The sequence below is a fragment of the Lissotriton vulgaris genome, chromosome 7 (genome assembly GCF_964263255.1).
Source record: "Lissotriton vulgaris chromosome 7, aLisVul1.2, whole genome shotgun sequence".
NCBI classification, from domain to species: domain Eukaryota; kingdom Metazoa; phylum Chordata; class Amphibia; order Caudata; family Salamandridae; genus Lissotriton; species Lissotriton vulgaris.
In genome coordinates, this window is record NC_141695.1 from 402,834,734 (window position 1) to 402,861,411 (window position 26,678).

At 43.0% G+C, this 26,678-nt stretch overlaps 1 protein-coding gene across 2 annotated transcripts in view; it reads left to right on the plus strand.

Moving 5' to 3' along the window:
- LOC147701741 (outer dynein arm-docking complex subunit 1-like) overlaps positions 1-26,678 on the plus strand; it is a 235,418-nt gene that overhangs the window by 66,959 nt on the left and 141,781 nt on the right. For both annotated transcript variants that reach the window (XM_086930361.1, XM_086930362.1), the window contains exons 6-9: positions 1,167-1,280; positions 10,296-10,363; positions 16,130-16,317; positions 17,386-17,520. In XM_086930361.1, the coding sequence (XP_086786487.1) occupies positions 1,167-1,280; positions 10,296-10,363; positions 16,130-16,317; positions 17,386-17,520 (505 nt within the window). The remainder of the gene's footprint in view (positions 1-1,166; positions 1,281-10,295; positions 10,364-16,129; positions 16,318-17,385; positions 17,521-26,678) is intronic.

A 26,678-nucleotide genomic window follows, 5' to 3' on the forward strand; every position in this document is an offset into this window, starting at 1 on the left:
CAAAAGTCCATTATGTAATGCACCACCCCCAGACAGTTGACCTGCCTTCCTGCCTCAGTTTGCTTAAATCATTATCATTCATAGCCCTCATAAGAAGCATCAGAATGTGAGGTGTCTTTTGGTAGGAACCAGAGAGTGAGAAAGCACAGACCCCACTCCCGCACCATCTCAGAACATACATTTTGGGCAGTCACCTAGCCTTATGAAAATGCACACTTACATTGTCTAGACTAACTTTACCTTATGGCCTGCCCGGGTTGGACCTGGCATCCAGAATGCACAAATTCCTCCTTCAAAAAGCTGCCTCCTGGAGCCCAAACCACCAAGGTAATTGCATTCTTTCAAACTCTCACTTTCCCAGTGGTGCTTGCATGCTGTCCTTTGGTAACAGCTTGGCTCATCCTCAAGTTCTCTGTCCCATGGCACAGCTGTTCAAGCCAAATCAGCCTTTTCACCATTGTTCCTGCACAGCACCAGAGTTCCTCCCATCCCCGAATGCACTGTCCTTTGGTGTAGGTGTTTTCCGATTCTCGTTTGAGAACACACAGTACCCTTAAGTTTCTGGAGGATGTCTGACCAGTCGGTGTACTTTTGAGAGAATTGCATCATGTGAGGCAGAAAAATCAAATATGATCATGGAAAACGTGCATTTAAACCCATCACAATCCCAACTCCAATTGCCAGATAGCATTTAGAATGAACTTCTGGACCTTCAACCCCAAATTTGCTATTTGCAGTGATAAGGTGCAATTGGCTAATCTTGTCCCTGACTCAGATTGCTGGACTGGATAACGTCCTCATGGTTTCCTTTGGTCATAACTTTGAAATGATTAGGGATAGAAATCACTTAAGTTCTTGTTAGTTGCTTTCTGCCTAACCTTGTTGTTTAGAGCTTGTAATTGATTAATATAAACTTTGTCAAGCCCATAACCCTGACTTTCAAATGCTTTGACTTTGATAATAACTAGAGGGAGATAAAGAGATTTCATAGGGAAGCCGAGAAGGAAGCAGTTACAAACACATGAGGCCTACAGTTGAGAGTTAAGGGCTATGATTAGTAAAGGTGCAGTAAAATTAGAGTCTTAATTAAAAGCAATGGCACCTCAATTAAGAATGTGCATCATACCTGTAGTGCTGTCATAATAAAGTTGTGTTTTTAATTGCAGGCACTAACCAAATTTAATTCCCAGTTGGCTAAGAATGCCACTACAAGGGAAGAACTCGACATCATGCGAATTGAACGATCCCGCTTTGAGCAGCTTTATCAAAAACTACAGAAGGTAAGATGGAGATGGGTGACAAGGTATTATGCTCAGCTTTTAACTGTCCTTCGATGTTGTAAATATTGAATTGATTGCTCGTTTGACACTTTTAAACATGCACCATGTCCTCTACATTTCAATGAAGTTGTACCACCGGTCTCCATTTTTGATTTGTCCTTTGTACTTCTACAAGTATGTGTAGAGCATGAAAATAGACAGACTAAATGTGAGTGAAAGAGGGTTAATCTATATAAAACATATAGTGCAAAAACAACTTTTCCAAAAACCAAGACTTCAAATACATTGACTTCCCCAAAATCGCTACCGTAAGTATGTGTAAAAATATTGATCTCTAGTTAGTTGGTAAATTTAGCCAAGCCCATTTTTTATATATTGTAGAACTTGGTTAATTTATTGTTTCAACTCCAATCTTAAGATATTTAGTGGCAAGCGTTTGAAAGTTGAATTAGATGCAGCTCGAAATTTTTGATAATTGATATTTATGTACGGTTGACACCTTGGTAATCTATGTTTCGAGTCTTTGGTTTGGCAAGATATGTCTTTGCAGTCTGTTTTCATGCCCTATAGGAGACAGTAAGTAACAAGACTAAGTTAACGTGCATGGTAGTGTAAAAGGGTATTTCAAAGAACTAGATTTTGAAATATCCCTCTACTTGTCACAGAGAATGATTTGAAGCTGGGATGTGGCTTAATTCTATCCTCTTTACTATTTTTGTGAGTAATCTTTTCCTAATTAACAAGATTAATCTGGTCTGTAAATTGGGAATTCTGTTGTTAATCTGAAAAATATATATATATATATATATATATATATATATATATATATATATATATATATATATATATATATATATATATATATGTATATATATGTAGTTCAAAGGCTCTAGCAGTAGTAGAGGCGCTCACAGCAGGTAGGTAAAATCCTTTATTTTAGCACATCAGAGGGTGAAGAAGATGCAAACAGCATTGAAACGCGTTGGCATGCAGAGAAAATGACGGTTGCTGTATCACCCTCTGATGTGCTAAAATAAAGGATTTTACCTACCTGCTGTGAGTGCCTCTACTACTGCTAGAGCCTTTGAACTACAAACATTTAACACGACAGCTTCGTCGTGGGTAGAAGCACCGCCTGAGAAGAGAGGAGGGAGCCGCCGGAGACAGGGGCCATCCAAACACAATGCTTCTGTTTGGAAATCGGCGCAGCAGAATGCTCTAACCACGGAGGGGACACTAAATACCGGAGCACACTGGAGTGCTTTGAAATGTCACAGTGAGTGATTAATATTGCTGTGACTCTGCCATTAAGAGACAAAAAAGCGGAACTCACTGTGAGTAATAAATTACAACCACTACAAGTCCCAGAAGGCTACGAAGCCACACCTGCCTGCAATCACTACTAAAGAGGGAGGAAACCTGGAACTGTGTTGTTTTAAAATGCCGCTTTTCGTCTAAGCCCATGAAGAAGATGCAAACAGCATTGAAACGCGTTGGCATGCAGAGAAAATGACGGTTGCTGTATCACCCTCTGATGTGCTAAAATAAAGGATTTTACCTACCTGCTGTGAGTGCCTCTACTACTGCTAGAGCCTTTGAACTACATATATATATATATATATATATATATATATATATATATATATATATATATTATTCCAATTCCTTCCAATAATACACACTCGGAGTCTTAGGTATATATAGTCGCTGTATTTAATAAATGCATGTTTCGCGTTTCGTCAATAGGACTTGTTCACACGAACAGTTGCAGCATTTCTGTGCAGTTAAATAAAGTTCATTGATATTCATGAAAATCAACAAAGGACTCTACCTGCAAAAACGTGGCAGACATTTTGTAAGGTGCAATATAGAATATCTGTTTAACAGGTAATGTAGCAACCTCATTGTCTAAAATTACATTAGTTTTCACTACTTTACAAGCGTCCAAGTGCATACTTGTTAATACAGCTACATACACTTTTATTCTCATAATATTTCTCAATAATTTTGTTTCATTATGAGATTTATACGTTTCTTATATACTTTCCTTCTAGTGGTAGCATATTGTTAGCAGTATCCTATTGCTAGTTTTCACTAGTTAGCAGACACCATAGTTAATCCTTAAATGTCTTACAGAGTGAATTAGGATCTTATGTATATTCGCACTAGTGGCATATTTATTCAGAGACTGTTAAACTGCAATCAAGTAAACGGCCTGTATACAATATTGCTCCTCTCAGGTGTATTTTAAGGGTGCAAGTGACTTAAATTACCCACTGCTTATAAGAGCACTAGTGGCTTGAAGTACAGAGTAGTGTACCTACTCCATCTAAGTGTACGTGCGCTAGTGGCTTCAAGTACAGAGTCATACGGGTCCTAGAAACTATAGTGTCCACATTTATGATCTATTGTCCTTAACACATCTTGCTGCTAACCCATCATAAATATTCCTCCATATTGTCGTATTCATATTCATGGCCTGATGCCTTTTATATTTGAATCTTTCAATGAGAATACCTTCTATCTACAAATGCCTGGTTACGTCTGCTTGTAACTTCCCTATGTCTATTTCAGAATATACATTTTGTGATCAATCATAATAGATATAACCGGTGAATTTAAGGAAAACAATGAAGAAAATAGATAACACAAATTAATCCATCATTCGTATTATGCATGTCATATAAAAGTCTCTTATCTGTACTCAGTGCAAACCCGAGCCCGGGGAAGAAAAGGGTAGGCGACCCGTGAAGTGACCATACACCAGGTGGACCCTTTCCTTTCCTCCTGTGAAAGAGAAATAAGGAAAAAAGATAATTTAAATTTTCTTAAATATAAAAACCAAACTAGAATCTAAAGTTCACACACTGTGATTCCACAAGATTGTAATCCAACACAATTGCATGATTACACCTTACTGCACGCTATCTGCCCCTATTATAGATAGTACTACTCCACATGGAGGTGTGATGCCAGTTCCTCATCGAGATTGTGTCCCCCAGAGAATCTTGTTTCCAACTCAAGTATCCAATTTGACTCCTTTTGTCTAAGGGCACCTCTCGATTGCCACCCCTTAGGCTCAAAGTTATTTGTTCAATTGCAAAGAATATAAGTATAATCTATATATAAATAATGACATTTTACTTTTATGATCTTTGACATTGGTACAATTTCAACTAGAATTAATGTAAAATTATGTGAAGATAAAAGTTCTGATTATTAACAATCATAAGACCAAACTAAAGAAGTTTGGCTGTAGCCAAAAGCACTTTGAAATCCCTAGTAAATAGCTGAATATGTAAAATCATATAGTGCTTTGAGATATTTTGTCAGCGCTGCTTAATTAGTTTTACATTAATATTAAATATGTATTTAATTTTTGTTAGAGTTAAAAAGTGACAGTATAAAAAAGTGTAAGTTACAATATTAAAAATTAATAATAAACTTATTTTTTAAATAATTAAATTAAACGTCTGAATGTTTTAATTAACATAACTTTTAATGAAACATGACATAATAATTAATATATAATGTGCTAATGTGGGTGAGATTTGTTTAAATTGACAAACTAAATACATATATTTTAATTATTTACATATATAATAGCAATTGACTTTAAGTTAATGTGCTGTAACACCTAATTTCATTCCTACTATGTTAACCACGATTATTTTTAATTAATTTGCAATTTTATTTTACACTAGCAACCCGTCCCGACGTTGTCCGGGTATGAATTGCTGCCGGCCAGTAGTATATTGTTTTGTAGGATTTTGTTTGGATAGCATTACTTATCTGTGACAGGCCTGTGAAACGCTCTGATTCACAGTGCACTGTTGATGCACTTAACAGTGCGTGTTCAGTAGTGTGTGAACTCGAGTTTCCCTACTTTATTTTTCCTTCCAATATTATATAGCGTGAACACGACAACATGGCATGAACACAATTTACATTACGGAAGAACACATTCATTTGTGGTAGGCACGGGGAGACAAAGCGATTTGCCTGGAATCACTGAGCTGATGCCGAGATTCAAACGTAGCTCCCCAGCTCTAAAGTTCACAATTCTAGAACTTGTGGTGAGAGGTGTGTCTAAAAGTGTATGGCGGTGCTGGCCATCAATGAGAGAGACCTGTGTATTTTTCAAATGGGTGGTGAAAAAATATGAGTATGTTGCTGGAGATGTGGGCTGCCGTGCCACCAATGTACTTACCGGGGGAGGGTAAACACCCATTATTTCGCAACTTTCTTTCCGCATACCATCACTCCGCATACTTTCATTACAAAAGTACCATGACTCCGTAATGCCATTATAACGCATGGCATTACATTTTATATGCTTTTACCATGCATACATTTACAACGAAATTCGTTGTAAATGCATGAATGTTAAAAGCATGTTTTTTTTAATGTTTGGATAAGGTAAGTATGGGTATAGGGGTATATGTTTTGGGGTACTGAGGTATATGTTTTGGGGTGTTTGGGTATTTTAAGGTTTCAGATATAGTTTTGGGTTATGGGGTACAGGGGTAGTTTTAGGGGTTAGGGATAGGTAAGGGTTTTGGGGTACAGGGGTATTTTTAGGGTTCAGGGCTAGGTTTGGGTTTTGGGGTACAGGGGTATTTTTAGGGTTCAGGGGTAGGTTTGGGTTTTGGGGTACAAGGGTATTTTTAGGGTTCAGTGCTAGGTTTGGGTTTTGGGGTACAGGGGTATTTTAGGGTTCAGGGGTAGGTTTGGGTTTTGGGGTACAGGGTTATTTTTAGGGTTCAGGGCTAGGTTTGGGTTTTGGGGTACAGGGGTATTTTTAGGGTTCAGGGATAGGTTTGGGTTTCGGGGTACAGGGTTATTTTAAGGGTTATGGGGTAGGTTTGGGTTTTGGGGTACAGGGGTATTTTTATGGTTCAGGGCTAGGTTTGGGTTTTGGGGTACAGGGTTATTTTTAGGGTTCAGGGCTAGGTTTGGGTTTTGGGGTACAGGGTTATTTTTAGGGTTCAGGGCTAGGTTTGGGTTTTGGGGTACAGGGGTATTTTTAGGGTTCAGGGATAGGTTTGGGTTTCGGGGTACAGGGTTATTTTAAGGGTTATGGGGTAGGTTTGGGTTTTGGGGTACAGGGGTATTTTTATGGTTCAGGGCTAGGTTTGGGTTTTGGGGTACAGGGTTATTTTTAGGGTTCAGGGCTAGGTTTGGGTTTTGGGGTACAGGGTTATTTTTAGGGTTCAGGGGTAGGTTTGGGTTTTGGGGTACAGGGGTATTTTAAGGGTTCAGGGGTAGGTTTGGGTTTCGGGTACAGGGGTATTTTTAGGGTTCAGGACTAGGTTTGGGTTTTGGGGTACAGGGGTATTTTAAGGGTTATGGGGTAGGATTGGGTTTTGGGGTACAGGGGTATTTTTAGGGTTCAGGGCTAGGATTGGGTTTTGGGGTACAGGGGTATTTTTAGGGTTCAGGGCTAGGTTTGGGTTTTGGGGTAAAGGGGTATTTTAAGGGTTCAGGTTTGGGTTTTGGGGTACAGGGGTATATTTAGGGTTCAGGGCTAGGTTTGGGTTTTGGGGTACAGGGGTATTTTTAGGTTTCAGGGCTAGGTTTGGGTTTTGGGGTACAGGGGTATTTTAGGGTTCAGTGGTAGGTTTGGGTTTTTGGGTACAGTGGTATTTTTAGGTTTCAGGGCTAGGTTTGGGTTTTGAGGTACAGGGGTATTTATAGGGTTCAGGGCTAGGTTTGAGTTTTGGGGTACAGGGGTATTTTTAGGGTTTGGGGATAGGTTTGGGTTTTGGTGTACAGGGTATATTGATAGGGTTAGGATGGGATAGTGTTTAGGGTGTTGGGATATTTTAAGGAGTAAGGGTGGGTCATGATTATGGGGTGCAGGGGTATTTAAAGGGAGCAGGGTTGGATTAGCACACAATATGAGACATGGCATGAAGGGCGGAACGTACCACACGCCTCCAGCGTTTGTCACGCCCCCAGCACAGGCCCACAGCACAACACAGACACGCCCACAAGGAACTACTTTGCTGGCACGGTTCTTTTACCTTTTAAATGTATATGGTGGGCGTCTGAATAGCCTATGTCCTTCTGCTGCAACTGCCCTTTCCAACGCTGTATTGGGTGTTGTGATTGGTGCTGTGGTTCCTGAGATTACCCGCCTCAAAGGTTTGGACTCTCTCTTTATTATATTAGTATGGATTAAATATTTGTATATTTTTAAAATAAATTAATAACCGTTATACATTTACTTAATTATTTAATATAGGGAGATCTGAACCCAAGTGGCAGACATCACCGTTTATGAGTGAGAGTTACAAGTAGTAAGTTTAAATTCATAAATTTACTGTTAGATTTCTTCCCCTCTGTTTTAAGAGGGTAGAGATATGTAAATATAGCATAGCACAAAGGTGTGGATTTACACCTTAGAGCACATGCAAATTAACATGTGAGTAAGTTTACACGTGTTAAGTTGTGAATATGATCCTAAGTGTGCAGTGTCTGGTTCTAATACACGATGCCTTCACATAAAAGCACAAAAATCGCTGTTGATCAATTTCTGAGTCTTACGCCAACGTTTCCAGTCTATAATTGATTTAGACCTGAAAGTCAATAACACCATGGAGACACTGCAGTTTCATTAAGCTCCATACATTCTTCCTCTCCCTCTTCCTTAAACATCCAAAGACTACCCACAAGGTGGGGTTGGAAGAATCTCTGCCATTGTTTAGGACACTAGAGGGAGTGCCCAGGGGCTCTTCAGTGTTCAACATTATTGGGATGCTCAAGTCTTACCAGTCCAATAATGTGCGCTGTCATGTGTGGACTCATGTTTACTGTCTTGGAGGAGCAGGTTATGAAGCATTGCTCTTCTTGAGTATGTTGGGATCTTCACTCAGGCAGGATTATATCTCCTGCAGCAGGATAGCTAGAAGACACAAGTCACCTCGAGAACAATGTGCTCACATAATACCTCTAGCAAATTCTAGGTTGGCATGTCCTTAATTTATATTCTTTGTCACACATGCTTGTCTAAATGTTCAACTGCGTTGTATCAATAGTTGTGATCTCCCCCTATCGACAAGGTATCTGAAACAAGCACTGTGCGTTTGATCAGCAACATTATAGGCAGAGAAATACATAATTTTTTTAATGCCAAGGTTCCTCATGAGAAGAATTGAATATTCTTTAATTGAACTATACTTTATAAGAATTATACGGCCCACTCAGAAACCATAACCAGGGCTTATGAGAAAAGAAAGAGTTAAAGAAAAATGTTTGGCTACTTAACAGAAAAGTAGACACATAAAAGAGGAGTCTAGTGTAAGTGGCATAAAAATACAAGAAATAGACAGCTAGATATATACAAAGATGCCGAGGTGGATTTGTAACAGAAAAGTGAGAGATGGATAGTGGAGAAGAAGGGAGCTGACTTTTCAGCAGATGGAGACGCCTATGGAAGTAAAGAAAGATGGGTAAATAAGAGAAAGGTAAAAGCAGTGGAGACTATGGTAAACAAGTCAGATACATATTAGAAAAGTCAGGTACATAAGGCACACAACAGTATAGGCTTCTAAAAGCATAGAGGAAAATACATGACTGGAAACGCTTGTAATTCTCAGTGAAATAGATCTTGAAAAACAAGCTCAAAAAACACATACAAACAACATCCTCTATATGGACCACTGTTACATTTGAAAAAACTAGGGTTCATGGCTGGCAACCTAAACCTTTGTGTCCTTTATTTGTTAAAAAGGACTGAAGATTCGAATCAACATTTGTAAAGAAATTAGTGAGGAAAGAGATACAACATTACATTGATAGCACAGCATTCTCAGAAGGACTTAATTGGAAAAATGAAAGAAAGGACACAAGGGTTTAGGTGCTGACACAGAACTGCAATGGATTGTCTAAGGTTTCCTAGCTCTGTGAAACTCTAGAGGATTTGGGGTTCATATCTCACTGCTACAGTTGGAACCCATTCCTTTTCTGGTGTATACTCAGTCAAATGCCAGCCATGAACCCTAGTTTTTTCAAATGTAACAGTGGTCCATATAGGGATTGTTTTCCTGTGAGATTGTTCAATACCTATCTGTACTGCCTGGTGCGGCCGGGACATTGACTGTCCCTTTTGTTGCTATTGGCTGAACAAGCCTACACTGTAAAATTATAAGTACTGGACAACACCTTGGAGCTAACAAAAGCTTTGTAAGGCTTTTAAAGGGATACTTGCGCCGCGTTTTAGGAAAAGGTGGAACAGACATACCACTGCTAACTTACATACATTTCTTGGGTTATTTATAAGCAAACAAAAATGGAAGTAATACGTTTGTACGTTGGTGTAGGTCTGCTAGAATTTAGCGTTGGTCTGATGTATCTTGAGACTGGCTCATGAACATGATGCAGGGCTGAATGAGGCTAGCAGGTAACTTAGCAAAGGTAAGTCTGAAATGGTCCTTTTTCTTGACCGTGGTGATCAAGGTTAGAATCTCTCAATGCATGATATCCAGATGCAATCACTTCTGTAAAATACCTGATCTTCATGGTTACTGTTTTTCATGAAATGCCTGGGAAAGTAAATCTCATCGAGGACCTGCAAGGTGTTTAAACTTAAAGGATTGACTATTTTCCAGCCAGGAGTGACATGTAAGAACTAGAGGAGGTTAGACATTCAAGAGTTTCCTAAAAGTGAATAGGTTGTCGTCTGCTGAAAGAATGGGATATGTAATTGCAGAACTTTGTGGCCAAGAAGTTTGATCCCTTGGTTTACCTGTGCTTCCACATTGAGTGTAACTTCAAATGATTAGTGCAAGAGAGAGCATTTCAATTTTCAGAAGTTGATCTGTACTATGATTAGCTGATGAGAGGATGATGCGACGTAGAATTGCAGAATCAGTTGCAACTTTAATGCCTGAGACCTTGCTAAGCAGTGAGCACAATATACTTGTTATAAATCTATCAGTGAATCTGCCAACTGTAGTGTACATTTGAAAATTAAATCTCAATTCTGGATTTTTTTGTACTCTTGTTTTCAAGGAGCTGCATGAGACCAGAAAAGCAATCGGAGCGACGATTGATGATTCATCTGCGGCATATGATGCTAGGTGAAATGGAACTACTTAAGGTTTAATTTTAATGTTCTGACTTGTCATATATATATATACTTTTTTGCCCACATATATCTTAAAAATTCAGGCCCTTATTTAGAGTTTGAAGGATGGGATACTCTGTCACAAACATGTCTGATGTCTCCTTCGCGTATTACAAGTGCATTATACCATACGGTGGATGGGATATCGTTCACGTTTTGAGGTGGTTGTATTTGCGCCCAGATTAAGGTCTTTATTATGAGAAGCCTGAAATTCCTGATGGGGCTGGCAATGAGAATTACCAGCTTTTTATTTTTATTTTTATTTAATAAAGGTTTTGTTACACAGAAGAACAGAAGATACAGAGTGTATTAATGCATGTTAATCCCCATTACTGTCCAGTGCCTAATCATATTCATCCGACGATTACAATATCTCATAATATAGGTGACTGTATGAAGGAAAAGTGGATATGGTGGAACATACAGAAAAGGCAAGGAGAACAGAACAACTACGAGGAATGAAACACCCCTACTTTTGGGGATAGCAATACAGCACATTACCACATGTGGTGACTGATAAAAGATCACAACAACCACCACTTTATCAGCAATATAATTATTAAAGGGCGAGTGTATATACTGACAACATAACTTAATGACCTCACGACAATAGTAGCCCCCTGACCACAGGTTCAGTGTTGCCTCCATACTTCCAAACCCTGCCCGCGCTTTAGTACTGCACAACACTAGGGCTCGACTTCACTATCATCTGTTATGACCCGAGCTCGGATTCAATCCTGGAAGGGATCCCAAATATCCTGGGGTCTGGACGCCACCAGCATCAACTCCCAAAACGTATTAAGTTGCTCTTGACAGTATGTAACATCAACTATCCATGATTTTGTTTGTCAGAACCCCGCTCTCCCCCAGGACATGGCCACCCGTGTCTTTGCCAGCAGAAGCAGCATAGCTAATAGGTGCCGTAATTCTCCTAGTATGTTTTTCGTATAACCTAAGAGACCCAACAGAGATGATGGCTCCAGCCTAAGGTCTAATATCTCGTTTATGGACGCAAAAATCTCCACCCAATATCCTGCTATTTTAGGACAGTGCCAGGCCATGTGCAGAAAAGTGGCTTGCAGTGAATTTCATCTCCAGAATCGGGCATCTTCACGAAGTCCAATGTGCAGGAGCTGAGCAGGGGTCCTATAATATCTATGCAGGAATTTAAAATGAATCAAACGCAGTTTGTAGTTCTGGGAATGCAACTCGAGCTGCCCACAGCAAAAGTACCACTGCTCCTCAGTCAAGGGTGTGGGTAATTCCTCGTTCCAGCCCTCGACTGATTTGTGCCTGGCGATTGGGGAACTCAGCTTGCATAGAACTATATAATTGTGTGATTAGTTTGTGCTGGGAGGTATTCAATAGCGTCTGCTCTAATGCAGTTAAGGTAAGTGGAAGGGCGGGAAAGGAGTCATGCAACCTACGACAAGTGGCCCTGATCCTGTAGTATAAAAGTAGGTCAGAAAAATGTGTGGTGCTTGCACCTGCTTTATCTGGGGGAGGGAGAAAATTATCCTCGGGATATAGATCGGCAAGGGTTGTCCAGCCCAACCTCTCAGCCCTAAGTACTTCCCCACTATATGCCTTGGCGGTATTAGGGGATTATATGTGAGAGGAGCCGATAGAGCGTATAGCAGATCTTGCCCAGCCTTTGTGCGCAGTCTATTCCAGGCCCATCTGAGCGTCTCAGTGGTATCTATTTCAATTGTCGGTCTTTTGAATTTGGAAAATACTGCAACATTTAATGGTACTGGCGCGGACTTGTCCAATTCAATCGCTATGTGTGGTTGAAATGGGGTGGGAAATACCCAATGATGCCGGAACTGAGCTTGTGCACAATAGGCATACAGGAAAATGTCAGGTGCTCCCAGTCCACCCTAACTCAGGTCGAAAGTTCCCAAGCGATGCATGCCTGCCTCCGGCCCACACCAGCTTTATCATCAAGGATCTGAGTTTGTGTAAGAATGCCTTAGTGAGAATTATGGGAAGATTGACAAAGAGGTATAAAAACCTGGGCAGCACGATCATCTTTGCTATCGCTGTTCTACCCACAAGGGAAAGTGGTAGTCGTGCCCATGTCTCTAGCTTGCTCTCCAACCAGACCACTGTGTGTCCGAGATTCATCATCCAGAGCTCCTACATATCCCGGCTCAGCCAGACCCCCAAGTATTTAACTTGGCCCTCTGCCATTTTAGTGGAAAATCCAGTGGGAATGGGAGTGTGCTGTCTGTCAGAGATAGGATTGTAGATTTTTGCCAATTAATCTTTGTTCCAGAGAGTCCGCCAAATTTTGTCAGTTCACGGAGCATGGGGAGTATATTATTTGCTGGATTTGTAATTTAACTCCTTCGACGCTCATGACGAGCTCAGCTCGTCATGATGTACACCTCTCATACACTCATGACGAGCTGAGCTCGTCATGAACAATGGGCTTTCAAAGCCACCCAGCACAGGAGGGGAAAACCATTAGCAGCCATGGTGATAAAGCATGATGTCATCTGTGTAGAGCGATATGGTCAGACCTCTGGACGAGAAACCCACTCCTCTATTTGTATTGTGTTGTCAGATACTGGGGACAAAAGCCTCTATCACTATGGCAAAGAGGAGTGGGGATAGAGGACACCCCTGTCTGGTGCCTCTTGTTCCAGAGATGTTCTCTGATAGAAGACCATTTACTCTCAACCTAGCTGTGAGACTAGCGTAGAGGAGCCTGATTTGGGCTAAGAATGTGGGGCTGAGGCCCAGCCTAGCCAAGACAGCAAAAAGGTAGGGCCATTCAAGGGTATCAAATGCTTTGGTAGCATGCAGTAGTACCGCCACTGCAGGAGTCTAGGGGTGGAGATATTGAAGTAGAGCAAAGAATGTTATTGAATTATGTGTTGTAGACCTTCCTGGTATGAAACCAGATTGATCTGGCTTTGCTATCAAGGGAAGAAATGGTTGTAATCTCTGGGCGATTAATTTTGCCAACATTTTATTACCCAGATTGATAAGTGAGAATGAGGGAGAATTACCAGCTTCATTGCAAATGAAAAGTTTTTCACCTAAACCTTCCTCAGAGTTACATACTTCATTGATGACTTTCCCGCATTGCCATTTGCCTGAAATCTGTTGATTCATGTATAGACAAAAAGGACTCAAACTTGCAATAGTGAGACAGAAGTCACAATTTGACCCTATAATAAAATATGTCTCTTTTAGAAGCCAACATTACAAGGAAATGATAGCCTATTAATTTAAAGGTACTGTCAAAATTGGGACAATTTCTCTTTTACTATTAGCTTATTACTTCTCTGATATTTCAGATATTGAGCCTTGCCTCCGGGGACACTTATGAAAAGCTAATTCACAGCAGAAATTATGACGTAGGAGGGGAGCAACTAGGGTTGCCACTTGACCGTTTTTCTAGTGGCACTGCCGGTATTGTGACGTTGCGACCGGTACAAAAATAAGCAAAATCACCTAAAGCCAGTAGTTTTAGTCTTTATCTTGATATATTTCAGACAGCAATTATAAAAATAAATCACTTTAAAATATGTCCTAGAGCTGCATAAGGGTCCATGACTAATAAGGTAAAGATAGACAGAAACGTCATGTTTTTAATCATGTCTTGACCTTTGCAGAGCCTTTTTAGACTATTAAAATAACAACAAATGGCCTGTAGTTATCTCTTGGAAAGATGGCAACCCTAGGAGCAACAAGTTATTTTCGTAGCAAAAGTAGTTAATTCAAGTTGCAAGTTAGTTTCTGTTGAAAAAAAAAGTTGTTTGATGAAATTAGTTACCTAAGGATTTCGTGTACTAAAGACACCCCTTTTTTAGTCTCGGCATTGCTTTTTATAAATCATTGTAGTCAGGGGGTTGTAGTTGAGTTGGTTACATTGAACTAGACCCCGCCTAGAGAATACATTGATGTTGTAAATTAATGTCTAGGACTGGAAACGAAGTGTTTTTGCCACTGAGTCTAAAAAAGTTAAAATCTTATTTCTGTTTGAAAAGTAGTTTGAAGTTACACCCAGAAAATATGTCTAAAGAGCAGTATACTTGGTACAGACTTCACTTTTTTCCCTAGCAGGGTGTAACAGTTCTATCAATGATCATGCTGCTAAGATTCCCGATGGGAGTACAGTGTATTTTTACCACACATTTTCTATGTGCTTCTTTTAATACGAGCGGTGGAATATTATTTTCTATAGAATAAACCAAGAGCTGAAATCCAAGGGTTGTACCCTCCGCTGTAGTAACCATATTCAGTACTGGTCTCCGTAGGAAATAATTTAGAAAAAAAAGAAATGATTTTAAATGGTATGTAAGGATATTAGAAGGATTATGCTCCCCTCTTTTGACTTTACTACTTTTTTCATTAGCGCGTTGGACTTATGGTGACAACATTTGTTACAGCAGCAACTTGTAATTGGATAATATTTATGCTTATGTATTTGTCAGCAATTTTATTTTGAATGTTGTGTTTTGGGAAGACCACTCACACTTTGGTGTGTTTTTGGTTTGCAGTCTTCCATTAAAAAAATATATTTTTCAAAACAAAACAAGGACTAAGGCAAATTTAAAAGTAACAGTAAGAACTGACTGGCCTTTATCTCTCAATTACTTTATTTGGTAATATTCTTATTCAGAGATATTAATAAGGCATAATTACAAGGTTACACTTTTAGCATTTAAGTAATGCCAAATTCCAGAGTATTGGGGTTGCGTTGTAAAATGGGATGATGTATGACTCCCTCTGATTTTTCCTCGTCATAATCTCTACAAAGCACCTTCTCTCCCACCCCATACAGCATCAGGCACATTTATAAAGAGTTTAAGGCAAGTTAGTGAATATTTAAAGGCTTTTTGAGGAGGAAGGAGGTACCTTGACAAATAGATAGGGTTAGAAGATTGTGGCACAAAGTTGGACAGAGTGAGGAGCTTGGAGCACACACATAAACATCATGCACACATTTAGGTACATGGACGGACAGCCTGAGAAGTTTGGAGCACACTTACAGAAAATATGAGGCACTTAGGCATACAGGCGTATAGTGAGACAATATTGAGCACGTGAACCAAAAAGAATGAGGAGAATGAGGGTGCCTGGACAGATGGTGTGAGACGCCTGATGTAAATAAAGAGGCAGTGTAAAGGGATTTGGAAATATGGATATTCAACATGAGTAATTTTGGCACAAGGACAGTCAACGTGTATTGTTTGTGGAACATGGATACTATGAGTAGCTGTTTCACATAGGCAAACAGTGTGAAACTCTTGAGGCCTTTGGACAGACACTTGCAAAAGCTTAATGCTCATAGACAATTGAAGGAGTTTGGGGCAAAGGAAGAGACATGATGTAGTATCTTGGGCGCAAATACTCTGTGTAAAGAGCTACAGAACGGTCATGGCTTTTGTAGCATGCTACATCTGTCACTTTTCACAAGTGTTTCTGTGGAATTGAAAGCTTCCAGAGAAATTAACTATATTTCAGATTGATTAAATCATTTATGTCTAACCGTTGTGCACTGACTGGAACCTAAATGACTCCAGGGTATTCAGTTAACAGTGTACACCATATGAAATGCACTCTATTACTTCCTTTATTTGTAGTTTTTCCTTTTATACAGCACAATACAGCAATAGTTGGCAAACAGCTCAATAAATGACACTGTCACGATTTGACCGTAATATAGTAATGAGACCGTTTACAATATTTTTTTTGTGTGAAGGGATGAGGCTCAGACAAAGATGCTGCAGCTAAAGGAGAAGACCGAGAAGGACCTGGTTCAACACATGGCCGAGATGAAGGAGCTACAGCGCATCATTGACCACGACCGAAAGCTGAAGGAGTTCATGACCACCAAGACGCAGGAGCGCGCTATCAGCGAGGAGGTCCTAGAAGCGCGACGTAGGCGAGGTAATGCCCAGCTGGTTTCCTCACCTTCCCATTCTCTATCCAAAGACTGGGTCCAGAACGTTTACTCTAGAGTCTAATTGCTGCCATTCGTGGCATTTCATTCAGGGTGTCGCTTCTGTGTGACGGCCATAGAGTGCCATAGTTGCAGAGTCGCAGTGAGAGCTCAGACACAGCTGAAACCTAGGGAGGGTGCAGCTTTCAGAGTAAACGTGCTTTTCTGCCTTTTTTTGGTACCTACATCTTAATATTAACTGCTGCATGGATATTTCTAGCACTTACCTCAAAGGTCTGGAATAACGTGTCCTTCTTCCTCTGCTCTACACCCTGCCTGTCTACTTTCCACAAACTTCTTAAAAATCCATTTGTTCTCATATTTACCCTTGACGATTTCTAAGAAGCTTTTCAGAGTAAAGACTCCCTATTCATTGGGCACTTCACCCTATCAAATTGCTAATCAGTCAGTCAATAAACATGCCTTTAAGGCTCAGCAGTTAGCAGTTTCATGTCATGTGCTTTGAAAATGTTCCCAAATCCTGCATGAACGAAGTAAGATCCTTGTTGGGTCTTGTAAGCCCTTTTATATCAAGGATGTTCTCTTGCACAGTACTCTGGGAACTGAATTTGTCTCACACTTTGTCATCTCCTTCCTGAAATGTATAGTCTACCAAATCAGTGTAACTTAATTCCTCATACGTGATTGGTGCGATTTCGCTGCCTCTGTCTCATTATTTGTAAATCACTCATAGTCTACCATATACTCTCTATAGCATGCCATCTGGTGGAGATGTAACATTTGTTTAGATACCTAGGCCAGACTCCTGGGTCATGGGATGCTGTATGGCCTCTACAAACATATTTTTTGTGATTTGTGAGTTAGCCGAATTGATTAAGCTCACCCTTCAAAGAATCTCATGTGAGCCTACAGGTATCTGGTTTATATTGCTTTGAATGGATTTTACCTTTTAATTTTTATGAGGTGGGATCGAATTGTTTCTGTGAGATTGAGATCTGTTTTTCATGGTTGTACAAGCACATATATAAAACACATTCTGATTGCCATTTATTCAGAGAAGGAAGAATCTGAAAGAAAGAGAAGGGATCCAACAGAAGAGACGGTGGAGACCTATGAAGCAGCCTTCGAGCAGATTCGTAGTATCACAAACGAGGACAACTTGGATATCCTCGTCTCCAAATTCATAGAAGGTGAGATTGAATTAGGAGTATCACACTCAACTGCTGGGTGCAGTACATTGGAAAAGGTTTCAGCTGATGTCTCCATTTCGTATATCAAGTATTTTTTGTAGCTCTTTTCGTTAGATTTTTGTTGAACATTTTTAGTTCCTAGGAGTGTCAAGAAAGAGAGGCAGTGTTAGAAGATAGGGCATGGAGCAAAGGGAGTACAGAGAATGGAAGTGACGGTAAGTCACTGAATACAGGGAATGTTAAGTATGAGCGTGGCAGAAAAGACATTTGTGAAGGAGCAGTGACTGCTGAGGGTAGACAGACAGACTGTAAAGTCAGAAATAGCAGAACTTATGAACAGTTAGAGGGGCCAACAAATGAAAAGGGGGAGACAGAACTCAAGAGAAAAAAGAAGGGAAGTATGGCAATGCTGCAAGAGGCAGAGAGGAAATACAGGGCAGACAGAATGCTGACAGAGCAGAAAGTGTTAAGGGAGATAGGAAGATGACTTATAAATCTGGGAGAGCAGGAGGGTAATAGGCAGAGCTCTTCTTCGTCTCATTATTATATCGAATAGCTACTACTTCAGAGCACTATGGTGAGAAGATGAACGGAAAGTATATTAGGACTAACAATAAGAGAAACAGAACAGATACTCAACAGTGGAAAGATCAAATAAATAATTGGAGCCAAAGCTCATTATAAATGGATATCTAGGAAAATGTAAAGAGTGGAAGGTTGGACTAGTGAGAGGTATTGAAAGAGTGGATGGTTCGGAGGCGTTCTAAAGCTGCTGACATGAAATACTGTGAAAACAGGAGGTCATGGGTGCGATATACGTTACCCTTGGAAGGACTAGCACAACAAACAACTTATAAGGCAGACATGGAATGCTGGGAAGAAGTGAGGAGATTAAGGCCTGATATGGAGTGCTGAGAGAGAGGCAGTATGATGGGATATAGTGCTGGTAGAGTAGTAGGGCGTATAGGGAATGCTGGGAGAGCAGCGAGTATGATGGGATATATAATGCTGGTAGAGTAGTAGGGCGTATAGAGAATGCTGGGGGAGCAGCGAGTATGATGGGATATATAATGCTGGTAGAGTAGTAGAGCGTATAGGGAATGCTGGGAGAGCAGCGAGTATGATGGGATATATAATGCTGGTAGAGTAGTAGGGCGTATAGGGAATGCTGGGAGAGCGGCGAGAATGATGGGATATAGTGCTGGTAGAGTAGTAGGGCGTATAGGGAATGCTGGTAGAGTGGCGAGTATGATGGGATATAGTGCTGGTAGAGTAGTAGGGCGGATATGGAATGCTGGGAGAGTGGCGCGTATGCTGGGAAATAGTGCTGGTAAATAAGTAGTAAGGTGTATATGGAATGCTGGGAGAGCAGCAAGTTATGATGGGATATAGTGCTGGTAGAGTAATAGGGTGGATAGGGAATGCTGGGAGAGCGGTGGGTTTTGATGGGATATAGTGCTGGTAGAGGAGTAGGGTGGATAGGGAATGGTAGGAGAGCGGCGAATATGATGAGCTACAGTGCCGGTAGAGTATTAGGGCAGATTAGAAATGCTGGGAGAGCAGCGAGTTATGATGTGATATAATGCTGGTAGAGTAGTAGGGCGTATATTGAATTCTAGGAGAGCGGTGAGTTATGATGGGATATAGTGCTGATACAGTATTAGGGCGGATAGGGAATGCCGGGAGAGTGGTGAGTATGATGGGATATAGTGCTGGCAGAGTAGTAGGGAGGATATAGGATGCTCGTAGAGAGGTGAGTTATGATGGGATATAGTGCTGGTAGAGTAGTTGGGCGGATATGGAATGCAGGGGGAGTGGCGAATATGATGGGATATAGTGCTAATAGAATAGTAGCGTGGATATGGAATGCTGGGATAGTGGTGAGTTATGATGGGATGTAGTGCTGGTAGAGTAGTAGAGTAGTAGGGCACATAGGGAACGCTGGGAGAGCGGCATGTTATGATGGGATATAGTGCTGGTAGAGTAGTAGGGGGATATAGGATGCTGGGAGAGTGGCGAGTTATGATGGGATATAGTGCTGGTAGAGTAGTAGGGAGGATATTGGGATGCTGGTAGAGAGGCGAGATATGATGGGATATATTGTCGGTAGAGTAGTAGGGAGGATATGGAATGCTGGGAGAGTGGCGAGTATGATGGGATCTAGTGCTGGTAGAGTAGTAGGGCATATATGGAATGCTGGGAGAGCGGCGAGTTATGATGGGATATAGTGCTGGTAGAGTAGTAGGGCAGATATAGGAAGCTGGGAGAGCGTCGAGTTATGATTGGATATAGTGCTGGTAGAGTAGTAGGGAGGTTCTCTTCCAGGGGATCCTCATCAATAGTCATAAGCATTAGAATATTCCCGCCCATGCACGGGACCACGGAAACACTATAACATATGTGCCCCACATATATATACTAATATATATATATAAATACATATATATATAAAAACATGCAATAGCAGCTAAACAACATCAGAGCTGAAATATGCTGTGAAGAATTTCCACCATACATGAATAATAAGCATTAGAAACATCACCAAAGATTGTTTAGAAACTGTTTTAATGCTCAGAAAGCAGTAGAAATTCTCATAACTCACTGGAAGCATAGGAAGCTCCCAGGCTGCATTGCAAACACACAGTCTAAAAAGATTGAAAAGCTAACCTGTAGCTGAACAGCAACAAACCGACACCGTGCCTTTAAGGCACCCCTGACCCCCTGTATCCCATCATGCCCCAGGGGTGACAGCCAGGTCAGTTGTTCTTTATGGCTCCTTCAGGAAGGATCCTGGTTATACAGCTCCACTAATTTCTGTTTTCTGACAGAAAATTACTCACTTTGAACAACTTTTTTCACTTACTTTGACATTTTCATCTTGTCAAGTAAGGAACTGCCTTTTTAAGTCAGTTTACTGGGAATTTTCAGTAGAAAATGCCTTCACTTTTTGATAAGTGTCCTTCTTGTGGTAACAAGAAAGCAAGATCAGACAACCACGATGTTTGTATCCTGTGTCTGCCTGAAGAACATGATCCAGGCACCTGTCCTCACTGCGAGCACCTTTCAGGAAGAACTCTCAAAGACAGGGAGAGAATTCGCATCTATGGCCTGGCTCAGAGGTCATCCAGAGGAAGGTCTCCGGGGGAAAAGTGTTCCAAGAAGACTAAAACATCTTCAAAACACAAGTCTTCCATCCCTTCAGCCTCAGCGTCAGGCTTGGTGCTGAGGAAAGAACCAGCGGTGGATCGTTTGGCATCAAAAAGGCCGTCGACGGCGGGCTCGCTGTCGAAAAGAAGAACAGGTACGCCGACGACGTTGAAGGATCCAATTCCGTCGTCGAGATCCCCTCCGCCGTCGTCAACCGGGCGACGATCGGCGTCGAGAGATGTGACTCCCCCGCCGTCAACCGGGCGACGGTCGGCGTCGAGATCAAAGGCCCCTCCACCGTCGTCAACCAGGCGACGATCGGCGTCCAAGGTCACTCCTCCGCCGTCGTCATCCAGGCGACGACCGGCGTTGAGAAGTGTGACCCCTCCGCCGTCGTCCAAGAAGCGGCGTTCGGCGTCGAGGACCAAGACCCCTCCGCCGTCGACTGTAACTCGTCCATCGGTGTCGAGGACGCAGTCTCCGTCAGTGTCTCGTCGACGCTCGAGGGTGTCCAATACCCCTCCGCCGTCGTCGCACAGGCACTCGACATGGAGACAGAAGACTCCGTCGACGGCTGATCATCGCCGTTCGACGTTGAGACAGAGAACTCCGTCGACGGCCGGTCATCGCTGTTCGACGTCGAGGCAGAGAGCTCCGTCGATCACTGGACATCGTCGTTCGACGTCGAGAGAGAAGCCTCCGTCGGCGACTGGACATCGTCGTTCGACGTCGAGAGAGAGGGCTCCGTCGACGGCCGGGCATCGCCGTTCGACGTCGAGGCAGGGAGCTCCGTCGACGGCCGGTCATCGCCGTTCGACGTCGAGACAGAGAACTCCGTCGACGGCTGGTCATCGCCGCTCGACGTCGAGAGACCATAGATCCTCACATGGACATTCAAAGTCGAGATTGTTTGACCCGCCGACTCCCCGAAGGCGTTCTGCGGCGAGGGAAGAACGCTCGACGTTGAGGCATTCAGATGTGATCATGGTAACGGAGTCAGCTTCCCGTCATTCCACTTCACGGTCCTCTGGCTCCTCAACTGCATCTTCAAAGTCCAGAAGTCCTGTGCGCAGATCTCCTGAGCGTCGGCCAGATCCTTCGGCTGAGCAAGTCAAACTATCACCTAGATGGTACAAGTCTTTGGACCATTGGAGAGATTCTGGGGCTGCCAAACGTATGCAAGAATATGCCAGCCCACAACACAGGTCTCCTCTTCAGAATCTGGTAGAGGAGATGGACAAGCGTAGTCCTCCCAGGCGCAAATCGCCTGTGAGAACACCAACCAGATCTCCCAGAAGGTCCCGATCTCCCACAAGAAGACCTCTTTCAGAAGATCGGATCAGATCTCGCTCTCCTAGATGGGAGGAGCATTCAAAAAGATTGCGGGAGAGGAGGCACAGTGCTCACCGTAGACGTCGACGAACTCCATCTACTTCATCTACCTCTTCTACCAGGTCTTCCAAGAGGGACTACTCCCCTACGTTGACAGACAGTCCTACGTCCAGATTCTCCCCAGTGGATGACATTGGCACGTATCTAGATGTCCTGCAAAGAGGAGCACTGAAACTGAACATTGAAATGTCTGTCCCTCAGGTTACAACGACAGTCATTTTTGAGACTTTACACAAAAATCTTCTCCCGTCCTCTGCTGCCTTTAGTCCCGGGGATTATGGATCCTGTCAAAGAGGTTTTCCTAACTCCAGCGGCTATCAGAGCGGTGCCAGCCCTCATTCAGAAAAAATACAAACCGGCCTCTTCTGACCCGGTTTTTGTAAAATCTGACCCTCCAGCAGACTCTGTAATTGTGGCAGCGGCGAGGAAGACGCACACAGTTGCCGGTTCCTCTTCAGTCCCACCAGACAAGGACAGCAAATCTCAAGACTCCTGGGGTCGCAAGGTTTGCAACTCAGCTGCATCCACTCATAAGGTTTCTAGTGCGGCTGCGCTTCTGGGTCGATTCGACAGAGCCTTATGGGACTCCATGGAAAGGTTCAAATCCAAACTGCCAAAGGAAGACAGCAGGATTTTGAAGAGACTGTGACAGAAGGATGTCTGGTGGCGAATCAGATGATAAGCACGGCTGCGGATGGTGCTGTACTTGCGGCGCATTCCTATTCACATGGGGTTTGTGCCAGGAGGTCGGCCTGGTTGCGCCTTACAGGTCTGAAGCCGGATGCTCAGCATCGCATCCTTAATCTCCCCTTTGCGGGTTCCGCTCTCTTCGGGGAACATGCTGACAAAGAAATGACCCGAATGAAGACGGAACTAGATACAGTGAAAGCGGTGGGTTTGGAGAAGAAAAAAGAATTCAAACGCCGCTTCAAGACCAACAGGGGGAGAGGGGCTCAACAGAGGGTTCAAACCCCTCAGTGGTCCCAAAATAAGAACCAGGGGAAATCTCAGTTTCGAGGCAAACCCAGCAAAGGTAGAGGAGGTCACCAACAATCCTCTAACACCACAAGAGGAGGAAAGGCCTGAGCAGTGGCTTCCTCTGGCGCCGTTACCCACTCCAGTGGGAGGAAGTGCTTCACAACACCGGGCAGAGTGGGTCAGCATCACAAAGGATCAGTGGGTACTGAATATACTGCGCAATGGATACAGGCTACGTTTCCGTCCGCTTCCGAAGAGCATTCCTCCAAAGAGCTCTTGCCCTCACCAGCTAAGCTTGCTCCGAAGAGAGGTGAAAGTCCTACTGCAAAAAAGAGCGATAGAGGCAGTTCCTCCCGCTCAAATAGGAAAGGGAGTTTACTCCAGATACTTTCTTGTCCCCAAAAAAGATCAGGAGGGCAAGTTCAGACCAATACTCGATCTGCGACTTTTAAACAAAGTCATCGTCAGAGAAAGGTTCCGCATGTTAGCGCTTCACCAAATATGCCCACATCTTCAAGCCGGAGATTGGGTGTGTTTGGTGGATCTGCAAGATGCGTACTTTCACATCCCAATTGCTCAACAACATCGCAAGTACTTGAGGTTTGTCGTAGGGAACAAACACTACCAGTACAAGGTGCTACCCTTCGGTCTCAAGTCCGCACCACGAGTCTTCACCAAATGCATGGCAGTGGTGGCGGCTTTTCTTCACAAGAAGGGACTCTTCATCTACCCATACCTGGACGACTGGCTCCTAAAAGGCCCATCTCCGGTACAGGTAACGCACAATCTATAACTGTGCCTGCACCAGTTGCGCAGGCTCGGCCTCCATGTGAACCTGGAGAAGTCAGTCCAGCGGCTACACAGTCCATCCACTACCTAGTCTCCGTTCTGGACACAAGAGTGGGAAAAGAGTTTCCTTCGGAGGAGAGACTTTTTTCCATGAGTCAGAAATGTGGGATTCTGCTAGAGTCTCGGCTTCCAACAGCCCGACAAGTAGCATCCCTGCTGGGTACCATGGCGTCCTGCATTTTTCTCATCCCAAACGCCAGGCTGAGAATGTGTCCTCTACAGCAGGCTCTAGAGGACCAGTGGGACCAAGCGACAGGAAGTTGGGAAGATCGTATCACTCTTTCCCAAGCGACGAAAGATGCCATCAAATGGTGGACTCGGAGAAAGAATTTACTGGTGGGGGTACTGTTTTACCAACCTCTTCCGGCCCAGTCTATAGTGACGGATGCCTCTCTGCAAGGCTGGGGAGCGCACATGGGTCCGCTTCAAATTCAAGGCCAGTGGTCTGCGCAGGAGCAGACATACCACATCAATATGCTGGAGCTCAGAGCGGTATTCCTGGCTCTCAAAGCTTTCTTTCAAGCGATAGAGTCCAACTCAGTCCTAGTTCAGACGGACAATACGACCACCATATTCTATCTGAACAAACAAGGAGGCACAAGATCTCGCCCACTTTCTCGAGAGGCTCAGACAATCTGGCATTGGCTTCTCTCTCGAGGCCTCACAGTAGTGGCAGTGCACCTTCCATGCGAGTTGAACGTAAAAGCAGACGCACTCAGCAGGCACTTCGAAGATCAGCCAGACTGGTTGCTAAACGACGAAGTAGTAGAAGAGATTTTTCGTTGCTGGAGTCGTCCAACCATAGACTTGTTTGCAGACGATGAAAATTCCAAATGCCACGCCTTCGCGTCCAGGTTCCACCGGCCAGGAACGCAGGGGAATGCTCTACTGATGGATTGGTCAGGGACATTCGCTTACGCGTATCCTCCCCTGGTTCTGATTCCGAGAGTAGTTTCCAAGCTCCTCAGGTCGAACATGGATATGATCCTGATAGCTCCGGATTGGCCGTGGCAGTGGTGGTACCCGGACCTTCTACATCTGTCTGTGTGTCCACACAGACGACTCCCTTGCAGGCCGGACCTGTTGAGCAAGATGAACGGGAGGATAATGCATCCCAACCTCCCATCACTGAACCTAACAGCATGGCTCCTGAGGTCCTGCAATATGGACATTTGAACTTGCCTCCCGAATGCATGAACATTTTAAAAGAGGCTAAGAGGCCTTCCACGAGAGCGTCCTATGTGTTCAAGTGGAAAAGGTTTTACTCATGGTGTAGGGATTATCACTTAGATCCGACTAAAGGGCAGGAGGATGTCATCTTGCCATACCTCCTTCCCTCCTTTCCCTGGCAACTGCTGGTTTAAAGTACACTACTATTAGGGTGCATTTGTCAGCCATAGTAGCATACAGAAAATCACCTGATCAGATTTCTTTCTTTCAGGTTCCAGTGGTAAAGGACTTCCTCCAGGGGTTGAAAAAAGTGTATCCCCCTGTGCGAAACATTTCTCCTCCATGGGAATTGAACCTGGTTCTATCCAGGTTAATGTCACCTCCTTTCAAGCCCATCCACAAGGCCTCCTTGCAACATCTCTCTTGGAAGGCGGCCTTTTTGGTGGCGATTACCTCTGCGCGCAGAGTAAGCGAGATACAAGCGCTCTGTGCGAAAGAACCATATACTGTTTTCCATCACAATAGAGTAGTCCTAAGGGCTCATCCATCTTTCTTGCCTAAAGTCATTTCTGATTTTTATATAAATCAGTCCATTTCCCTCCCTTCGTTTTTTCCAAATCCTACGACCCCAGCCGAGCGGTCACTTCACTCCTTAGATCTTAAGAGAGTGCTCAAGTTCTATTTGGAAATGACTAAAGGGATTAGGAAAACGGATCAAATGTTTGTAAACTATGGTTCAATGCGGACAGGTTTTCCAGCGGCCAAGATGGCTCTTGCATTAAATTGGCAAGCCTTTGTTGGGGTCACCCAAAGCAAATTCCACGAGAGGGAAAGCCGCTACAGTAGCTTTCTTGCATGACATTCCAATGTCAGAAATATGCAAGGCTGCAACCTTGGAATCAGTTCATACCTTTATGAGGCATTACTGTCTCGAATCTGATTCCAGGGCCGATACTCAAGTAGGGCAGGCCTCCTTGAGGAATCTGTTTGGATAGTCTATAGCCTACTCAGACTTGTTGATGAGATTACTGTCTTATCATTCCTCTGCCCACAGGGAAGAGGAGAGGCTCGCTATTCTATTCTAATGCTGATGACTATTGATGAGGATCCCCTGGAAGAGAAGGATTAGTTACTTACCTGTAATCCTAGTTCTCTTCCAGGGGTATCCTCATCAAAGTCATAAGCAACCCTCCCGCTTCCCCGGATACTCTTTAATAAGGAGATGTAGTTAACCTATTTGTTGCTGGGTTTGTTTTCAGTCTCCAAAAAGAACAACTGACCTGGCTGTCACCCCTGGAGCATGATGGGATACAGGGGGTCAGGGGTGCCTTAAAGGCACAGTGTCGGTTTGTTGCTGTTCAGCTACAGGTTAGCTTTTCAGTCTTTTCAGACTGTGTGTTTGCAATGCAGCCTGGGAGCTTCCTATGCTTCCAGTGAGTTGTGAGATTTTCTACTACTTTCTGAGCATTAAAACAGTTTCTAAACAATCTTTGGTGTTGTTTCTCATGTTTCTAAAGCTTATTATTCATATATGGTGGAAATTCTTCACAGCATATTTCAGCTCTGATGTTGTTTGGCTGCTATTGCATGTTTTTATATATATATATATATGTATTTTTATA